The 22,178-nt window shown below is 47.3% G+C and overlaps 1 protein-coding gene across 1 annotated transcript in view; it reads left to right on the plus strand.

Moving 5' to 3' along the window:
- pald1a (phosphatase domain containing paladin 1a) overlaps positions 1-20,048 on the plus strand; it is a gene marked incomplete at its 3' end in the record, with an annotated part of 38,677 nt that extends 18,629 nt beyond the window's left edge. Inside the window, exons 18-19 of the mRNA XM_084456301.1 lie at positions 14,590-14,745; positions 19,899-20,048. Of these exons, the coding sequence (XP_084312427.1) occupies positions 14,590-14,745; positions 19,899-20,048 (306 nt within the window). The remainder of the gene's footprint in view (positions 1-14,589; positions 14,746-19,898) is intronic.
- Positions 20,049-22,178: the final 2,130 nt, after the last annotated feature.

Consider the following 22,178-nt stretch of genomic DNA (forward strand, 5'->3'; position numbering starts at 1 on the left):
AGCGTCAATAGCCTACCTATCTTTCGTTGTAACATAATTCCGCTCACTGAAGAAAAAATCCCTTCACGCGCCGAGTGTTCCGATCACCTCAGAAAGGAGCAGTAGGCTATGAAGCGGCACAGAGCGCGCGGCCTATAGGCTCTTGAGAGTCTTATTGAAAATAAATAGTCCTAATGTGGGCGCGACAGTGGTTTTGAAAGTGCATTTAGGCAGAAATATTTCAGTTTAAGATGTTTAATGTAAGACTTATATATAGCCCAATTTGTATTATTGTTTTTTGGATCAAATGGCGGTGCCACGGCAAAACCTTACCAGCGGAAACGCTGACAGTTTAACGGTCTTTAGAGGTGTGTGGACATAACGGGGCTAGCCTCGGTTGGCTAGCTTGTGCTCCGCAGTTTAGCCAGGAATTTAATTAACACCTATAGCACAGCTCTGCATTGTTGAGTGTGACTAAGCCTCCCATGTGCCGGGTGGCTGGTCATACGCTGACCACGTCGCTGGCTCTGTTGGCGGAGCCGCGTGTCGTCTAATAGCCTAGATTCACAGCGGGAGCCGGTCGGTCCACGCTGCTGCCACATACATGGGCATGCAGCCTCCTGGTAGGTCTCTATGTGCTAACCGGGGAAACGTGTGCAGACTGAGCCGATGGGCCTCGGGGGATTCTCTGGTCTCCTGAAAACCAGCGCTTATTATGTAACTTGCGCTGTACACAACATACCTTTGTAATAATATCCAGATTTGATCTGACTTGATTCTTTTTCTCGTGTGTGAAGGCGACCTTGAGTGTCTTGAAAGGCGCCAAGCTAATAAAATGCATTACTGTGAGCTCATTTTTATTATTATTTTGAGCTGAGTTTAGGGAGCGTTGCATTTACAGAACTAGAAATAGTGCTCGGCGAGCACAGAATGGATTTGGTGGCTCTGCGCGAGCAGGACATGTTTGGTATTGCTGCATCCGTTAGGTTGAGAGATTGATGCCAGTCCAAACCACGTGTCTCTAACCTTCCCATGCCGAGTTTCATGAAAATCGGTCTGGTAGTTCTTGCGTAATCCTGCTAACAAACAAACCAAATGGACAGACGGAGGGACGGACACGCGCCACTGCAAACATTGCCTCTCGCCCAGCGGTCGCTCGTTGGGGTGGAGGCAGTTACAGCTCCTGCACGTTCAAAACACCAAAACTGCAGTATTTTTCTGTGTGTATACATTCTTTTCCTGGCCTGATGGACTCATGCAGAATCCAGGCGCGTTTCTATCTCCGCTGACGCTGCTGATCTCGGCCCCTCCTGTCTTTGTGATCATCCGCACGGCGACTGGAAAAAGAGGGAGAGAGAGAGAGAGGGGGGGGAGAGAGGGAGAGAGAGGGAGAGAGAGAGAGAGAGAGGGGTGGGGGGGATGGAATCTGTAGAAGCCATTAACGTAAAGGCATCTCCATCCCCCTCCTCCGATCTGGCCGGCCCACAGCCTCTGCGCTACGGGCACCACCATGATCCATAAAGATCAGGCCTGCAGCTTGAGGCCAGATGATATATAGTTCTGATGCTGCTGCCGCTACTGCTCTGCTGGGCAGCCGGGCCGCTTGGCCGGGCTTCGCAAGAAATGGCGGTGAAAAAACTGGCCAGTGTGTGCCTGCGTCTGTGTGTGTGTGTGTGTGTTTGTATATGTGCCTGTGTGTGTGTGTTTGCATTCTGTATGAATGTGGTTATGTTTGTTTGTTTGTGTGTGTGTGTGTGTGCGTGTGCGTGCGTTCTGTATGAATGTGGTTATATTTGTGTTCGTGTGTGTTTGTGTGTGTGTGTCTGCGTTTCTCCACCCCCAGACATCTCTGTATTTCAGGGGCTGTCTGTAGTCAGGGGAGCCCACACTCCTTGCCTGTCTGTGAGGGATTATGGCTTCACTACTCACCCCGCTCGCCTGTCTGGCTCTCTGATCTGTGTCTCCCGATCCTCCCAACACTGTGCTTAGGCCTTGTGGATGGAACTACTTAACTGCTCATGTCCAGTATAACTGTCATAAATTAAATAGTGTGCAGAAGTTAAAACCTGTACGCAGGAATGAAGACTTATGCATTGTTCCCTAACTCTTCATTCAGTGAAGCTCTCAGTCAATACTGTAGCTCTCTGCTGGACTAACTCAAGGCTTGGATCGTTTTTAGGAGATTTAGTTTCTCCTCCTCTGTATAGTTTGACTGTATATCACAATGTACTTGTCTGTCACAGTGAAGAAACGGCAAAAAGTGAGTGAACACAATGGAGGTGGTAGAATGTTGGGAGAAAGGGAAGGCGGGGGGGGGGGCGGAGTCACGGCGATGTGAGTGACCTTGCCAGAAGGGAAACGCTGGCCTGAGTCCAGGCTATAATAAAGTGACACAGTGAGGGGTGTGGGATTTCATTACTTCTGAGGAGAAACAATTGAGGGTCTTATTAGCTTGGGCTGCTGGACCTGACACTTGCATGCACCACAGAATGGGGGCCTGTCAATTCCAACAGCTGCACAGACATTGCACGCATTGATTTCCACCCTTGCCCCCCCCCCCCCCCCCCCCAAAACCTGACCTTGGGCCTTCGCTCGCACCTCACATCTGATCCTTTACCCCGGATCAAACCTCCCAGGGGGGGGGGGGGGATAATTATGCCCTTTTTTCATTTGTTCCCCCAGTTGAACTCTTCAAGTGTGGAATTCGAAAGGTGGAATTCTTCAGAGTTGTGTTTCCTATGAAATACTGCATGTCTTTTTTTTTTAACTAGCGGACCCTCACTAGAGCTTCAGGGTAGGGGAGTCTGGCCTGGGCTGGCGGTGAGGGTGGAGGGGAGCGCTGTGGCTGAATGTGTACCCACTTCAGCTTGTACAATAGAGCCGGCTTTATTGAGAAGCGGTGGCAACGGAGGACTGTCATACTACACTCATGTTCACCCATGGACAGGAAATTAAAGGGACTCGCTTTGCTCCAAATGTTCCCTTTCCCTCCTAGCGATGCCATTTGAGCTTCTCCATTTAAATCACCATTGCTCTCGGCACGTGTTTGCCATGTGATTGTGAAACGAACCCCCACTGTGGCACGTGCGTATCCACAAACAAGCAAACGAGGTCTGTGAGAGCTCCTGTGAGGACCACTTTCTGAGCAACACGGGAGCGGAAGGCAGCAGAGAGGCGACAGCTGTGTTGCGCGTCTGTGTCTTGTTAGGATTCTCATTAGTTAGTGGAGAGGTTTGGTGCCTTGTGGGTACTTGTGTATTATTAGATACTGTAGGTATAGTCGTAATTCACACGATAGATAAGATGGTTCTAGTTTAGGCAGTTCCATAATGTTGGATATATTAGGCTATATATTTGACTAGTGATAGTGTATGGCTACTGTAGGTCATTTATGTCATACGTACATACCTGAGCACTGCCAATAAAGCTGGTGGCACTGTATTCAACTTAGCAACATGGTGTTTCAGACTCACCCGTTAACATTAGGATGCCAACAGAACTTTGGATCATGTAAAAAGGTGTTGTACCTTTCTCTTGTCTAATGAATGGTCTATGTATTCCCAGTAGCCTGGTGATTATGTGTTCAGGTAGGAGTGCTTGTACCCATCCATCTGATCGCAATATGATCAGCAGAATAACACTGCAAATGAATCCTAACTTTTCAAACAGGCCCCCACTGCTTCACTGCCACAAGGGCTGATGCGTCACTCATGGGGGTCAACATGTTTACTGTGTTTCCTGTTCATACATTTTTGCAGGCAGTGCTCTCTTTTTTTCTTTATATATCTTCTCTCTCCCTCTCCCTCTCCCTCTCTCCCTCCCTCCCTCCCTCTCTCTCTCTCTCTCTCTCTCTCTGTCCTGCTCTCTGTTCCGTTGGGTTGTACATAAACATTCTGAATATACGTAGGAAGGAGCCTCTTAAGAAGTGGCACCACAGTTTAGAGACGTGTCTCTTTATCCAAATAAAGAAGTCTGCCCTAGTCTGCTTCTCCACAGCAGACGGGCTGGGCTGGAATATAGGGTAGGGTAGGCTGGGGCAGGGTGGGGCAGGAGTTAGGGTTGGAGCTGGGGCAGGGTTGGGCAGGAGTTAGGGTTGGAGCTTGGGCAGGGTTGGGCAGGAGTTAGGGTTGGAGCTGGGGCAGGGTTGGGCAGGAGTTAGGGTTGGAGCTGGGGCAGGGTTGGGCAGGAGTTAGGGTTGGAGCTGGGACAGGGTTGGGCAGGAGTTAGGGTTGGAGCTGGGGCAGGGTGGGGTAGGAGTTAGGGTTGGAGCTGGGGCAGGGTTGGGCAGGAGTTAGGGTTGGAGCTGGGGCAGGGTTGGGCAGGAGTTAGGGTTGGAGCTGGGGCAGGGTTGGGCAGGAGTTAGGGTTGGAGCTGGGGCAGGGTGGGGCAGGAGTTAGGGTTGGAGCTGGGGCAGGGTTGGGCAGGAGTTAGGGTTGGAGCTGGGGCAGGGTTGGGCAGGAGTTAGGGTTGGAGCTGGGGCAGGGTTGGTCAGAAGTTGGGGTTGGGGCTGGAGTAGGGTTGGGGCAGAAGTTGGGGTTGGAGCTGGAGTAGGGTTGGGCAGAAGTTGGGGTCAGGGCTGGGCTGGAGTTGGGCTTGGGGTGGGAGGTATCCTGTGGGGGGGTTGATGAATGGCTGCTTGTGTGAACCTGGGTGGGAAGGGCTAATATGGAGGAACTCGGATTGGCCTTTTTACCTCAGCAGCCCAGCGGCTGGTAATTGGCACCATATGTCAAGCAGACAGACCTCTCCATAGAGCACACCTCTCCACCCATCCCTCGTCTTATTACTGAGGGGAGCGCACTGCCCTCAAAGTTTGGCTGCCTCTTTTTAAATAGAACCTTTATAGATGAGTCATTTTTAGATGAGTCATGCTTTATGGATTTGGAATGGAATCTGTGGAAAAGCAGAATGATGCATTATTAAATGTATCTTCAAATGCAAGCTTCGGTGAGGCACTTCTATCTTTGACAATGAAAACCCATGAAAAAGTGTCTACGCTGCTTATTTTATTGTGTGTACTGTAGAATCCGAAATGGGACATTAATAGATGAGTCATTTTTAGATGAGTCATGTTTCATGGATTGGGAATGGAATCTGTGGAAAAGCAGAATGATGAAAAAGTGGCTCTGCTGGTTGTTTTATTGTGTATACTGTAGAATCAGAATCAGATTTGATTGTTGCATAACAATAAATAGACAACAAATATACAAGGTACAAGAACAAGACAGGGCAGTGCAAAATACAAATGGTTTGTGGGAGGGATCGGCCGCGGATTTTCTTGCCCGTCTCAGGGCCCTGGAGGGATGGCCGGTTGCAGCCAATCATCCTCTCAGCAGAGCGGATGACATGCTGCAGTCTGGCCTGGTCCTCTGTACCAGATGGTGATGGAGGAGGTGAGGATAGACTCTTGAACTTCCTCAGGTGCCTCAGGAAGTACATCCTCTACTGTGCCTTCTTGCTTCAGGAAGTACATCCTCTACTGTGCCTTCTTGCTTCAGGAAGTACATCCTCTACTGTGCCTTCTTGCTTCAGGAAGTACATCCTCTACTGTGCCTTCGTGCCTCAGGAAGTACATCCTCTACTGTGCCTTCTTGCTTCAGGAAGTACATCCTCTACTGTGCCTTCGTGCCTCAGGAAGTACATCCTCTACTGTCCCTTCGTGCCTCAGGAAGTACATCCTCTACTGTGCCTTCTTGGTGAGCAGCTCACACTTGGTAGATGGGTCCTGGGAGATGATGGTGCCCAGGAAGCGTAAGGACTCCACGGAGTCGACTGGGGAGTCACCCAGGTGGATGGGGGGGGGGGGCATTGTAAGACACCAATGAGCAGGACCAAGAGGGCCTTCTCTCAAGGACCTCAAGAATTAATTGGATTTTGTGGAATTATTAAATTACACATCACATTACATTACAGTCATTTAGCAGATGCTTTTATCCAAGGGCATCTCCTTTCTAAACAAGTGACTAAGAGCATATTCCATTAGTTTTTTTGGGAGTGATGGACATTCCATTTGAAACAGCAGGATGGAAAAATGTTTTAATAATTTAAAAAGTGCACTCAATTAGGGTTAATCAGTTCAGCACTGAGTAATCAAAAACAAATTAATAAAATTTCACCTTTGTCATCAATTCACAAATGAGCTATTCATCTGCCCAAATGCTTTCTCCACACCTACTACTTCCTGAACATTTAACAAGGCATTCATTTTGAACTGTTTGCATGATTAGTCACACACTGGTATTCCGTGCCAGTTTCCAGACCAGCCAGTGTGTGTTTGTGTGTGTGTGTGTGTGTGTGTGTGAGAGATGTGGGGGGACTCAGCAGGAGGGCCATAGACAGCGTGTCTCCCCAGCCCACGGTGCTGTGTTGTGGGCTCGGAGGGTCAGGGGAAGGCGCAGGTCTGGCAGGTGTTACTGGAGAGGCTGGGCCCGGCTCGGTCTCGGCCCGTACTGTCCCCCCGGGCCCTGTGAGAGAGCGCCGGCCCTCTAGGAAGTGTGTCACTGGCTGGGGGAGTGCGTCATCCCGCAGCGTAGCTCTCTCCGTCGCTACATAACCCTCTGTTTATCCGTCTCGGCGCGGTATGCGTGTCGTTTTACCAACCGGCTCAGCCTCCGGGGCTGTGATCCTCCACGGACACGGAGGTACGGCAGCAGGACCTGGGATGAATTTGGCCGTTACAGCCAGAGCGTGCAGCGCTTGTATCTGGTGTATAGAAATGATTATCCTCCTCATCTACAGTAGGGTAAACTCTATGCAGTCATGTTAGGGTGAATATGTTAGGGTTACGTGTCACAGAAGCACTGGGGTGTGTAGAATCTAAAAGAAGCAAGTCTGAATATCAACATGTTTATATTGGCACTGCACACATGAGAGCATATAATCCCATGTGGGAATTCATGGGCAGACCTACGCTACAAGCGCATAGATATTTTGATATACAGCCACGGTTTCACATACCGCTCGAACCAGGTGAGACCACCCACTCGCCAGCCTGCTGAAACCGTATGCACTGTACTGCCTGGTTGATCTCTGCTTCCCTACCACTGCTGTGAGGAGACGGAGGAGGTTTGATGTAGCCTTTCTGCCTCTCACGGGAAGGCTCTCCTGAGTGTTTGTGATAAAATGCAACCCTCCCCCCGTTCGCCCTCCCCTTCCCCCTGGACTTCCACGCTGACCGCATGCGGAGCGTCGCAGGCAGCCCGGCCCAACCCAGCCAAGCGGCCTTCGGCATCCCCAACGATGGAATGTGGCTCATGTTTGGCTGGCCCCAGTCTCACACGGCGCCTGGCTGGGCTGGGGGGCGGGGCGGGGCGGGGTGGGAGGAGGGCTTCCATCATCACAGCTCAAAGCCTCACAGAGTTATGGCCTTCACCTTTGACAGTGAACAAGGCCTGGCCCGTTGTCTAGGGGGGTGCATGGGAAGGCTAGCGCAGCTCCCACTGTCTCTTTAAATCCCTCCCGATGGGTTGAAAACCATTCCCTGGATGATCAAAGCGCGGCTTGGGCTTTATTTCCCTTCCGCGCGAACATATTTATGCTGATATGTCGTCGGTGTGAAAAGCAATTAATTTCAGCCTTGTGAATGTATGTATAAAGACGTCTTACACATGCTTGTCTTCCCGGCACTGTAAACGGTATTGAAGGAGCGTATGATTGTTCCCCTCAGGGCCCACGCGGCGCTCTGTCTGACAGAACCCAATAAAACTATGAAAATGCCCCATAAAGCCCTCACGAGGCTCCCAGCTCATCTCCCTCATATGTGGAATGGAAGGAATCTGGCTTTTCTGCTCCACTTCCCTGACGTTGTTTTTCTGATGGAAGTGGTGCTGGTGGGGGGGGTGGGTTGGTGGGTGGGGTCCTGGGACGTCGGCATACCACCATAACAATCAACCCACCGCATCATCACTCATCTAGCATTAAGATCGCCCCCACTGGCCACCGCCCCGCCCGACATCGGTCAGCACCCTGGACTAAGACGGATTGCTTCTAATTGTCTGTATCCTGGTCATTGTGTTTATACTCAATTAGCCATTAAGGGAGATTTTTCATGAGATGACATAATCCGCAGATGGGGCCGATGGTGTAAACGGCCCACCTCTGGTTTTCGTTATAGAATTTGAAGTCCTTTTTTTAAGGCTGGTATTCACATGGTGTTTGGAAAAAATGAAGTCTTTCTACAGATGTCCTCTCGTGAGGCGGGGGGAGTCAAATATGGAAGTCACGTTTGCTAGATCTTTTTGTATTTTCTAAACAAATCACTTTGCAGTTCACGGCTTTGAAGATAATCAGCACTGCCCTTTGTAAGAGTAAGAGTTAACTGGATACTGTGTGTGTCTGTGTCTGTGTCTGTGTGTGTGTGTGTGTGTGTGTGTGTGTGTGTGTGTGTGTGTGTGTGTGTGTGTGTGTGTGTGTGTGTGTGTGTGTGTGTGTGTGTGTGTGTGTGTGTGTGTGTGTGTGTGTGTTACTTTTGGGCTTGAGCAACATGAACAATAGCTGCCGCAGCAGTAGGTATCAGACATGTGAAGCCTGCTCCTCTGGGTAACCTTTCCGTGTGTGTGTGTGTGTGTGTGTGTGGTGGGCAGGTGGGGGGTGTATGTTATTGTGTGTAAAGAGTGTGAGCATGTGTGCATGTTGTGAGTAGGGGTCTCTGGCTGTTTCCGGAGCACACATGGCTGCCAGGCGTTGGCACCGTGTGTATTCAGTGTATTCAGACAGAGAGAGAGAGAGAGAGAGAGAGAGTCAGCTGGGTGGGTGTGCACCGGGCCTGGGAGCCCCCCGGGAGTGCAGGGTGCACAGGGTGATCAGGGTTCACAACATCCACCTGTTCCCCAATGTGCTCGGCTGCCAGAGAGGGAAGATTATGCATTGGAAAATATGAGGTGAGGCAGGTGTGTGTGTGTGTGTGTGTGTGTGTGTGTGTGTGTGTGTGTGTGTGTGTGTGTGTGCGCGCGCGCGCGTGTGTGAGCGCTTCCTTTATTCCGCCACGTGCCCCCTGGGAATTCAAAGAGGAACGTCTGCAGTTCCTTCCCTGCTACGGATGCTTGGAAAACTGGAATCAACTTTGCTTTCCAGTTTGGAAACAGAAACCAAGCCCCACCGACTCCCTCTTTATTGCGTCATGGCCACTGTGGGATGGACATATTACGAAAGTGTGTGTGCATTCTATTTCTGCCAGCCAACCTACTTCTCGACGAATGCGAAATACTTTAATTATTCAGCAGGCGGCTGTGGACTCAGGAGGTAGAGCAGGTCGTCCAATGACCGCAGGGTCGGCGGTTCAAATTCCGGCTCCTCCTATCCGCATGTTGAAGTGTCCTTGGGTGAGACACTGAAGCCTAAATTGCTCCCAATGAGCAGGCTAGCACCTTGCGTGGCAGCTGCCGCCATTGGTGTGTGAATGTGTGTGTGTGTGTGAGTGGGTGAATGAGAGGCCATTGTAAAGCGCTTTGAATAAAAGCTCTACTTAAGTGCAGTCCATTTACCATTCTTGATGCAGTGCAGAAATTCCTGTGTCGAGAGTAGAGCAGTCATCAACTTTGCAGAGTTTAGACCTCCAGCGGTCCACATATCAGTTGCTATGCAGAATACACTTCTGCTCACCAAGGATATGGCTGGCCACTGATGACTAACACCCCCCCCCCACACACACACACACCCTCCACCACTCACACCCCCTCTCTACTGTGCAGCTGCAAGGCAGACCTTGCCACCAAAAGCACTCTGAAGCATGCATGTCTGACTCAGTGCCAGGGTGACCTCAAGGCCCAAAGCAATCAAGGCCCCACAAAACGCTGTGTCTCTGACATTGACTCACTATCCTAGAGAAGCCTTGTCAGCAGATAGCTTCCTGCCAGTGACCAGTTATAACCCTAACGCTAACCCTAACGCTAACCCTAACCCTCACCCTAACCTGTAGTAGCCTTGTCAGCAGATAGCTGCCTGTCAGTAACCAATTATTACAAACTGACGCCATTAACAAGGTGGCTCGGTGGTAAGAGCCGTGTAAATGATGTCAATGAATACCTCCAGTGGTCTGCAGTCACCTGGTTGCTAAATTACAGTGGGTTAGTTACTTCTGACTCATATATGAGCTGGATTTTGAGTGGCCTTGTTGTTTTTTTGGAGCGTTGAAGCTCTTCTAAAGAGCCTGGGAAGATAATTTTTAAATGGTATTTAAGGTAATTTTAGGGTTTGTGCTTCACAACTTTACACTTAAAGAGCAATTTCTTGTCTAAGTGTTGGTCTTGAAATGATGCTGGGGATGCATTTGCTATGCTAATGCATTTAGAAAATCAAAGCTTCACTCACAGGTGATAATCAAGTGTAACTTCTTTTGCGTAGTGACGGGTGTGATGTGTGTTGAGGAGGAGGGAATAGTGTTTGTGAACCGTTTGCCCCGTGTGGTGATCCCACCACTGTCTGGGCTCGGCCCCCTCTGCTTCTGGAGAGGGGAGAGGCTGGGAACGTCCTGCGTCCAGAGCCTGGCCGACCACTCACTGGACAGAGCTGTGTGAGTGGGTAAGGCGAGGACTTGCTGGGAGTGCTGGTGCACACGCCTGCTCCACCAGGCTATGGCCATGGAACCCGCCAACGTGGTCGGTGCATTCTCCTCAGCAATGTGCTGTACCAGCAGGTCTCCTCCAGCCCCATGCAGGCAGGAGTACTTCACTTCCTCGCTCCCTCGGGTCGGATTCTGATTATAAGGAGGCCAACTCTGTGTGACGGCCGTCTGCATCAGTGTACAACGGCTCCCAGAAAATAACCCCCCATCTTGTGATACATGGTGGCCATTATTTAGCAACCTTCGTCAAAGCGTTAAAGACAGTTCTACGGGGGATGTAATAATTGAGTTTGTAGAATAAGCAGTCCTGTGCTTATCCCCATACCTTGAATCATTTAGTGTTAGATGAAGGCTATGTGGAAGTGTTAAGGTATTTGTTGTCATTCTGCAGGGTGTTGTAATTAGACTTCGCTATATGTTCTGGGCCCGTCCACCAATGCCTGATCCCAAACGCAATTGTTGACCTCTATTCTAGATTCTATTCTACAACGGAGAGTTGGGATACTTGATTCTGATTGGCTAGCAGCCGTGGTAAAATACTCTGTAACCCACGGCTGCGACCGCATAACAATTAGTATTAATGCACTGTCAATCTCATTTACGAGGCCATTGATAAAATCAAGCAGTAGGCGTAGCAACCACTTGCAGCAACCTCGCCTTTTACGCCTTTTAAGAGTGCTCTGGAGAAGTGTTTTAATAACTGCACCATAACTGGAAATCTTCAAATAAACGTGAACCACCCGAATTATGCCTTATGGTTTATGTGAACAAGGCCAACCCAAATAGGTGAGATAGCCTATGTTGCCTGGCAACCATTTAATTCAGAACTATAGCCTATCGCGGAAGATTTTGTAAATACTAATTTACAACAGCTATGCTATCGCGTCGGGCCTAACAATGCCCCGTAGCTGTGGTAAAATCCCCTGTAACCCACTGCCTCGAGTGGTCAATTGCTTAATTCTAATCCAGTACCTGTCCTAAGATTCTTCTATGACATTGTTGCCGACGCACCATCTGTCACCAGGGTTTTCTCGTGTGGGGTTTGTAAATGTCATATTATTAATGTGGGGTTTGTAAATGTCATATTTCCATCCCAAGAGTGGGTGGTTTGTCCTTGGCTTTGCTCTTACGTCATTGCTAATTTTCCCTGACTTTCCCAACTGGGAGGAGTGCTGGAGGGTTTAAGGGGAAAACATCAGTTTTTTATTTTTCTTTAATCCATCCTTTTTTGTTAGTTGTGCGTCCAAAGTTAGAAAAAAGCTTAAAGGTCCTCAGTGCTTGTGTTGTACATGGGTCTCCACACACACACACTGAAATAAAAAGACCCAGTCAAGTTTTTTGTGGGCAGCCAAATCAAAAGACATGTAATTCAACAGGCCATTCAGCTTTGCCTCATCTTTTCATGTCAGAAAAGGACTCATTAGAATAGACCTTTCCAGCCTGTCAATCACGCGAATAATAAGATTGCCTGATTTCTTAAGACCACATCCCTTGCGACTATGATGTCCCACAAACAAAGCTTGTCCCGCATTTTGTGTTCATAGATTAGACATTAGTTTGAAGAAAATGGTTCTTAGATGCACTTGGGGAATGTGCAATAATGACCAGAGATATCCAGAGAGACTACAGGGAGCTCATTTGATAAATTTTTCAAAGCCTAAAACACAGTAAATTAAATTTTGCTCCTAGCCAATTCAGTTCACTACTCATATCTAGAAGCTACATGCTATCACAGCTAGCTAATCGTTATAGTCAACACTATTCTAACATGTTACACCAATAAACAGTGACGTTGGAGCTATTTTCTGAGGGGGGTGCTGACCATGTCTGTGTCTCAACAGCTAGCAGGGGGTTTTTAGGTCAAATACTTAATTTCCTGCATTCTGGTGAAGTTTCTGTACAGCTATTCTGTACTTTCTGTATTTCTTTATTTCTGTACAACTATTTTGCATTGTAAGTGCATTGCAAGTGTTGTGAAAGTAGGCTAGCTTTGTAGCATCAAAAGTCCAGAAATGTGGTCAGATTTGTCACTATAATAATAGTAATCATACTGTAACATCCCAGGGACTCCACAGAAGATCAGACAACTAATAAAATTCTGATTGAAGACGTAGCGATTGTGGTCCCATTTCTTAAAGATTTCAACCCCTATCTTTTGTGGCTCTGTTCTGAAGGGCCACTACCCAGTCGAGGGCACTCCAAAACTAGGGGCTAGGGCTAAGGGGGAGTATTGGGATTGGGGCTAATAGTCATCAGCTCAATAGCATCCAGCTGCATCAGCTAGTAGTCTCTCAGACTGCATGTATGCTCATGTTGGTTCCATTTACTGACTGCAGACATTTTCATTCATTATTTTCTCGCATTTTATGAACGCCCATATAGGCTACAGGAAAAATGAGTCAGAAGCACCGATTCTCTCTCTCTCTCTCTTTTCACAAAAAAAAAAAACTTGGCCACAAGGGGGGGCGCACCCCTACTTCCAACGTCTCCATGCCAATAAAACATACAGAAAACCGGCCTGCAGGCTGCTGTAGCCTACCATAATGTTATAAGAAAACAAGCTGTACGATACTCCACACCTCCCTCCACACCTCAATTTACAGCAGCGCTGACACAAAAAGCTACGAAGCTAGTAACGTTAGCTGCTTGATGTACAGTAGCTAATTAGCCCATAGCTAGTAGTTAGCAAATCATTCTCACAAATGTATCTTCATTTTAAACACATCACTCAAACCATTTTCTAATAATGGATGCCACTAACTTACTCACCCTGCTTCACAAGTGCATTAAGACTCCCCCATTTTGGCCCGATAAATTTCAATCTGGAGTTTGTGAGGCATTTGTGCCTTCCGCATAGATCACCAACACCTAGCCTCAATGTTATCACCTGTTCCGTTCGAAATCTGAATCTCATGGATATACTGTATCCTTGTGTAATAGTGCAGGCCTTTCTGTAGAGCTCTCTTGGACAAAGTAGTGACACATGGCAAATAACATACAGCAATATTGTCAGGAATCCTTGAGAGAGAATCATCAGGTAGTCCTATGTGCTGTTCAGTGGACATTTAAGTAACGTGCTGCAAAGCTTGTGGACCATAGCAACAGTAACTGGGGTGGGCGGAACTTCCCAAAAAGTTGGGGAAAAAAATGAACTAGTCATTCACAAACATGCTGCATTTGCATTGTATGAACTTCTGGAGGAACAGACGGAGAGGGGGCGGGGAGCAGGAGTTAATTTGCATTAAAGCTATAGACACAGAAACGACACGTCCAGAACAGGACTGTAACAGTCGTATAGAGGCATGCTGGAATGCTTAAAGGATAGGTTCACTATTTGGGACTTAAGGGCTAATTCTCAGTTTGTCTTGCATGAACAGACATGTAGACTACAATTTCCCTGATTGTTTCAGTATTGAGCTGCTACAGTTGTTCTACAGGCGCATACTCGGCTACTATGGAAGTCAATGGGGCCAATGAGACGTTGAGTGGTATTTTCAGCAAAACTTTTCAAAGACATGTTTTGGGGACCTCAGAGACCTATTTAACTTATTGAAAAGGAGTATAACAGGGAAACTTTCAATTCTATTCAATGTTAATAAACAGTCATGTCAGTATTGTTGCTGTTAGAGGAAAAAATTTGAGTGTGCAACATTCTTATTATTTTTTTCAGTGGTGACACACACACACACACACACATGCGTGTCTGTAAAGAGCAAATGTTTGTACAATGCCTGAGCCAAAGAAGATTAAATGTCAAACAAGTCAGCATTGCTGTAAATAAGTAATTATGGAGGGATTGTACTGTCAATCCGCCGTTGGACTCACGGGGCTGGCAGCCATATGTCTGCATTAAGACGTTGACATTAAGCCATATGTCTGCATTAAGACGTTGATATCTACAGTACTTATCTCACATCATTAACAGGGTGCGTGAAATGTGTGTGACGCTCAGAAATAGTCATAGGTGTCATATTACGATCTTCCATGCATGGGTATGTGAATAGCTCTGTTGAACTGGTTTATGGAGTCCTCTTCTACATGTTTTCCAGATCAAAAGTGGTAAAACGGAGAAGGATATGGAGCACCTGCTGCTGAGGAGCCTCCAGTACCTGGAGCGTTACATGTACCTCATCCTCTTCAACACCTACCTGCACCTGGAGAAGAAGAACTCCTGGCAGCGCTCCTTCACTCTGTGGATGCACCAGGTAGCCGGGCTCCCTCTCACACACTGAAGCATTCACGAGCACACTCTGACTAAATTGCCTTTATAATGAATTGAAACTATTATCCGTTGTGTTCGGAAAAATTCACCGTGAAGTAATGTTATAGTTTTATACAGTACATGCCTGAAATAACTAGGCAAGTATAAATGTGATTCACTGCTTTTATCACGTGCTAGTGCACGTGATAAGTGCAAGTGCTAAAGCTGTTTTGTGTGCACTTTATCACCGTTGCACTGAAATGTCTGAATAACAATGCCATGGTTTTAATTCAATTTTACAAAGTACACGCCTGAAATATTAGGCAAGTAGGAACCTTACTCACTGGTTTTAGCGGTTGCAAGTGGTGATGACTCATGTGCACTTACAGTAGTCACCGTTGCATTGAAACCTCAGGATAGCAATGGTATGTTTTTTTTTTTTAATGGTCTGACTTTGTTCATGCCGGGAGGAAGCGTGTGGCGAGCTTCCAGCCTCCACCTGATACTCTGCCTGCTATCCCCCAGAACCCCCACACCCCGCCTCCTCACACAGTGACTCAGTGAATCTTTCCCCTGATTTGACCATGGAAATTCCAGTGGAGCAATGCGAATGTGAAGACGCACCTGTGGGCTGTATGGTTACTAAAATATTCACGGAAATGTCAATTTAAATGTGTGCAGTGGCATGAAGATACTTGTAAATTTGTGGTTTGGTGGAGAGAAAAAAACGCCTTCAGCAAAAGAAACTAAAGAAACAAAAGTTGCTGATTGAAAAAAAATCTCCTTGAATTGCACACTTAGCATATTTGTACCCCATCTCCGTGGGGCCTCATGTCTGTCTGCTGTCTTCTCTTTAACTTTAACTCACTGGTAAACTCAAGAAGGAGGTACAAAACATGCCATTACCCACAATGCAACGTGTGCAAAGCAAGGTTGATTTTGCGTTCTACTCGCCAGCTGTCAGAAGTGTGTGGGCGACAGAGGCTTTCTGCTCCTGCTCTCCGGTTTGTGCGCTGTGAACCGTTACCAGAGTTTCATTTGGATTTTCCCCCTGGAATTTACGAGCTTATTCTAGTTCTATTGTGGCCTGGTTCTTCACACATTGAACTTCATAACGTCTGGGCTCTGTGTTTTTGTTGGTGCATTAATCGCTGGGGCTGGTTTGGCCAGCTGTGCTCCTACAGTCAAGCATGGAATTTATGAGCATTCCAAACAAATACCCCTCCCCCCCCCCCCCCACCTAACAGGACCTAACAGCTTATTGTCATGTTTCTCATTAACAACAACAGTGGATGTTCTGACAACTATACAAAATGCAGCTCTTTTTTTCCACTGAAACTTTTATTAAAAGGAATTCTGTTTGTTAAATGTTCCTGGGTTGGGGAGAACCACAAGCACATCCGCCCCTTAACTTATTTTGCTCATGCTACTGTAATCAGGGCAACACATTTCAGAAATTCAACGGTGACAAAAGAGAACTGAAAACAATCAAAGATGCCTGATTGTGTGCGTGCCGTAAGCCTGTTTGTGTGCGTGTTTGTATGTGCTCATGTGTCTGTGTGTGACCTCACACCACATGTGCAAATACATTCTATATAGTTGGTGTTGATAAGAAATACCTGTAGATGAGACAGTCATGAATCACAGTGAAGTGCCAGCATGATTTATACATTTCTAAACCTACTTTTAGCCCATGGACCCATCACAGCTACTGGTGATCCAAGTTGAGCCTCTTTCAGTGGAGAACATGACTGATCATGATTTGTCATGACTTGTCATGCTAATAGGTCTGATGTTTTTGTATGCGAGAGTCAGATAAAGGATACAGTTTAACCTATGCACTTTATCCGACTTGCTTTGGGCAGACAGGAGAAAACCATTGCTTGAATGGTTAGAACACGTTGAGTGAATATCTCCTCTACACATTGCTCCTACTGAAGTGGAATAAACTGATCTGAAAAGATCCTTTGACTGTGAAAACTTTGAATTCCAAAATAGATCGGAACAATAGCTATCAAAACGGTTGTTGCAGAAATATGCGAGGAGGGTTAGGGCCTACCCTTCCTGTTATGAGAAGAGCATGTATGTGGTGTGTTCTGAGTGATTCTAATAGCACAGTTATGTCCTGTGGAGAGAAAAAAACTCTGGAGAAACGCTATCATGCAGCACGGTGCTTTGCCATATGCAGATACCCGGGCCTGTTACAAAGATACACATTGAGCAATCTGCTATCCGAACAGTTGCCAGGGTGATCATCTATGTTCTGCGAGGTCTGACCAGGTCCAGCAGCTCCAGTCAGGCCATCCTCCCCTGCTTCCATCATCAGCCCCGTCCATGTGACCGCGGCACAATCATTAGTGACAAACCCCACAGCCAAGTTAACATCCCTATTGATTGGATGTGTGTGTGTGTGTGTGGTGGTGGGGGGGTGATCCATTACACAACATGCCACCATGGTGTGGCACGGCTTGTCCTGGGTTCTGAGAAGACACTGTATACCGGCGCGACGCCCGCGTCAGCGATTGGCTCACCGAGTTCTGAGTCACCGTTTGTTCTTGCAGTATCTTGTTATTATCCCACAAACCGGGTTCAGTTTTGGTTTAATGTCTGAGCTGCGTTCTGGCGGTACCGGGGGCGTGGGGGCCGCGCCTGATAGCCAAGTAATAGCGCAGGCTCGCATGTTAACAGCAAAAAAATGTCACCAATGCGCACTGAACAAATATTGTCAGTACGGTCATTAGCCTACATCGCCTCGGGGGCATGTTGCAGGATCAGAGTAAAAACATCACAGGGCATTTGAATTGAGATGGCCGTTTTGGCCCGCCGCGATGCGGTCGGCGGCACAATGAGCGGGCTTGTGTGCGGCGGATGCCTCGGATGCCGCCAGGAGGGGCGCCCGATCAGTCATTCCAGCTGTTTTGATGTGTGCTACAGAGGCCCCCCTGTCCCCCCGTAGCGGCCTGGTATGCGAGCCCTTTGAGATAGCCGACTGTGGGAAAGACCACCGCAGCCCCCCCCCCCCCCCATCCCAGGCCCCGGTCCCAACGTCCGTCCCCTGCACTCTCTCGCTGGAGCCACTTAATGAGTATTGGCATGTGTGACGCCTGATGAGAGACACGTCCGCCAGCTATCGCACACACACACACACACATGCACGTGCGCCAGCCGGCAAACACCCAGGCAACCTCAGGGGACAAGCCATGTGACGAGGGAGCGAGAGGCCTGCGCAGGCCGAAGTGCGACGTCTTCGGGGGGGTTTTCGGTCCGCGGCACCGCACCTCCCGAAACTGACCTTCGAGAGAGCATGCTCATTCACTCCTGTATTAGACTGAGCCTCTGGGACTACCCCCCCCCCCCCCCCCTCCGACACCGTTTTCACTGAGCCCCCCACCCCGGGACGCCGGTGTTCCCTGGGAACAGACGTGCCCCCGTCTGGGTCGGCTTATCAGCGCTTAGGGTTCTTTACACATTTCCTATTTAGACAGCTGCACAGCGGATACCTGTGTCAGCGCTCAGCTGCACTCCCCCCCCCCCCCTGCTGTGCGCTGGGTTTCTCCGCTAGGGCCACTGTATGTCTAGGGCCACTGTATGTCTAGGGCCACCGTATGTCCAGTATTGGCCAATAGAACCTGAGTCATGCTTGTGTGTTCATCCTCTAACTACATCTAATTCACCCGCACGATGACAGGACATGGTACCGCCAGGCATCGCATTGTCGTGCAATATGTGAGTGCACAGAAAACTTGTGTGCCGGCTAATGAGGAGACAAGCTGACGCAGACAGTCCTGGGGAGCTACTGAGCGTTTCACCGCACAACATGAGCTGGGTTGCAGCATTTCAATTTTGCACGGTCAGAGTATAGGTCACAGAAGGGACCACACTGTGGTCGGTTCCCTTTCTTTTCAAATGGCTGGCCCCGGAGGCTATAATCAATGTTTTGGGGGGAATAAAGCCTATTTCCACACAACAATTATGCCCTCCATTGTTGCCTAATAGTTCTTCACCAGCATTTTTTGATTAGCAGATCCCCTTCAGCGAATTCCGGGAATGTCCTCAGGGCTCGACAATTCCCAGATTCCCTTGTGCCCCGAGACATTATTGTTGCCATTGTCTATGCATTTGTGATGGAAATACTGATATTTAACTTGTTCCAGTAACACGCCGTTCTTGGATCCCGTTTCATCCCTGATTATGTTCAAATGTCCTTCACCAACCTTTTCTACTTAGTCCACAGTTAGGGGCCACCTGGTGAGATGAAAAGGTAAACTCTGGAGGTACGTTTTGGATGGAACTGTTGTTCACCAAATTACTCACTACTCAACTGACCTACTTCAAGGGGCCTAGCAATTTAGTACACAGCTGGGTGTTCAGCCAGTCTGTGAGGTGCTTTGATTCGGAGCCGGGAATGTATAAAGATACTGTACGTTTTCAGCATTTCAGACAGGAACACATTTTTCATTTGATCAGCCTTGAGGATGTGCATAATCCAAATAAGAGACAACTCATCCGTTTCACACAGTGATGAGTCATTGCAGCAGAGACAGAGGTGTCTGTGTTTAGCCGTCAGGAGTATCTGCTGTTCTTCCCCCCGAATCCGGAACCTGCAGGTAGGAATGCTGGGGTCCTGGTTCTGGAAGTGTGAATATGAGGACGGACAGCCAACAGAGTAAATAGGACAAGCTGTGGCAGTTTTAATGGCGTGTTTAATTATAATTTTGCGATGCAGGCAGCAGGCCTGTGTCTGTCGGGCTGTGTATAGGCATATTGTTTTGGGTTGGACCAGACGTTGCCCGTTGTTCCATCAGTTGTCAGGTTCTTGACGGCCACAGTGGGCCGTGACTTACCCGACCCGGCTGGCCTGCCTCTCTGCTCCAGCTCCTCAGTGACCCCCTCGAAGGAACCCTGCCATGTCTGCTTCCCAGAAATAGCACATGATTCACTCTTGAGAGTTGGGTCACAGAATCCATATTACCTCAAATATGTTTTTTTTTTAAAGAAAATTGGTCGTCACAGTTTTTTTTGGCAGCTCAAATATTGAATATTTTTGTTTGTATGTAACCTGGAATATGCAAATGATTATAACACACATGAATGAGCATCTATGAGGTGATTGGGTTCCTAGTCCGTTCATGTTTCTCTCTGTGTGTGCTCCGTTAGGTGGCTGCCAGGGCCGGGGTTTATGACATCCTCAACCAGCTGGGCTTCTCCGAGTTCGAGAACCTGCGGGACACGCCACTGGCCAGGCTGCGCTGCCGTTGGCAACGGCAGAACGTCCAATCACTCCCCTTCCGGGGGGAGTTCATCTGAGAAGAGATCACTGTGAACTGCTCAAACAATGCTGTGCTTCTTTTTTTCTTTTTTTAAAGTTGGACAATGTTAAGCTTTGTATTGTACTCCTGTATCTCCAGATACTGCATTCTGATATTGTCTTTTCAAACCCACTATCAAGGTTAATTGTTGTTTTCACAGCAGATTGTTCTAATATGGTCAGTATTGCTCTGTTCTTAAATGTCTCAGCTGAATGTCGCCAAGAAGTAAGCCGACATTTGTGCCTTTGTTCTATTTTTCATCTGTTTGATAAAACAAAATGGCAAAAACTGCTTTGCAGAATGATATGAACATTGATGGTATAATCATAATGCTTTTGACTTGCACGTGTTTCTCGAAGTTGTAGTTGAAACAACACCCCAACTTGTCTGTGATATCAACATAGCAGTGTTTCTAACTCTTCTTTTCCCATCTGCCAATTGTTATTGAATTCTGACAGAGCCAATTCTCTTCATTTTAGATTTTAGATTTAGCACAAACGTATTGATAAAAATACTTTTCTTTTGATAAATTCCTGTCCTTGTGTAGGCTACTTGGAAAGCTACTGACACCACTGATGCAGTTGTTTGACTTGAAAGTTATCCTATTGTTTTTATAATATAGACTATTAAACTTTTGAAAAAGGGTGCCCTTCCAAGCCAATGTTATTGAACCGCCTCTAAAATGTCTTCAGTGTTACTTTATTTTTGGGACTTTGAATACAGATTGTGACTGTTTTTTGGGGGGCAACAGCTAATCAGTATATTCTCTTAATGATACCGTTATTCAGCTTTTCATGAACAGAAGTTTGTATTTTATGTTCCTTTTGCCAATATAGTAGGCAGTTTGTTTTGAGAGGGATTTGCACAGTCAGATGCCTCAGATGTGAACTCCCAGAGGGAGATTGATAACTGTATCATGGAAGAATGTCATCACTCCAAACACCACCAGGCTGTCACAGATGTTATATTGTATAATGATTATCAAATAGGAGAAGAACTTCAATTCAACTTCTACGTTGTGTGTATAGTACCCATGATGTTTTTCAATTTCCGTTTCCATGCGGTGTTGACTGTCAAAATAATATTTTTTGACCGTGAAAATAAATCTGTGTAGTTTTAATTTCTTGTTTTTTGGAAAGAGTACGGATGAAAATGTCTGACTTAAGTATGCTAATTCTGTTTCAAACACTGCCACTATCAATGGGCACTGTGTTCGAGCTGGTGCTTAAAGTGTGATGGAGACGTACTGAGGCTCCTGGAGTGAGAGGACACATAGGACCCAGGCTGCGTGCTGAATCACATACTTCCATACTATATAGTATGCCAACAAAGGCTGCAGTATGTCCCAATACATAATATGTCACATGCAGTATGTCAAAAATACCAGGATGTCCTACTACATCCGGTCGTACAGTATTTTGTAGTATGCAAGCCAGTTGACTTTTTTGGCTATTCTGACCCAAAATCCATTGCACAGCGGAAATTACGTCACATGTGCGAGTGAGTCACGACAGCTGTGGACGAATGTCGCTTATGGACTGTCACGGATGTAGGCAAATTTCAAGGTGCAATGTTATGACAAAGTGGTACGTCCCAATTGAATGCGTACTATGTGTGAAGTACATACTTTCTAGGGGCAGCTGTAGTACGTACTGGTAGTAAAAAGTAGAAGTATGCGATTCGGAATGCATCTACAGTCTCTCCGACTCATTTCTGTGAGGGGTCATCATCAACGTTTCTGTGACGTCATCAGGTATACTGCTAAATCTACGCTTGGAAAGTGTCAAGGGTGCACATACTGTAAATGGATGGTAAATGGACTGCACTTACACAGAGCTTTTATCTAAAGCGCTTTACAATGGCCTCTCATTTACACACATTCACACACCAATGGTGGCAGCTGCAAGGTGCTAGCCTGTTCATTGAGAGCAATTTGGGGTTCAGTGTCTTGCCCAAGGACACGTCAACATGTGGACAGGAGGAGAAGGCATCATACAGCAAGTGTGGTGCTGAATAATCTTCTTTAAATATGACATTATGACTCCCAACACCATAACTGTGGTCTTTGATGAAAACAAATGTTCATATGCAGTATGTCACACAGCTTTTCTCTTTTTGTATTTTTATT

The sequence above is a fragment of the Borostomias antarcticus genome (assembly GCF_949987555.1).
Source record: "Borostomias antarcticus genome assembly, chromosome: 22".
Classification (NCBI taxonomy): Eukaryota; Metazoa; Chordata; class Actinopteri; order Stomiiformes; family Stomiidae; genus Borostomias; species Borostomias antarcticus.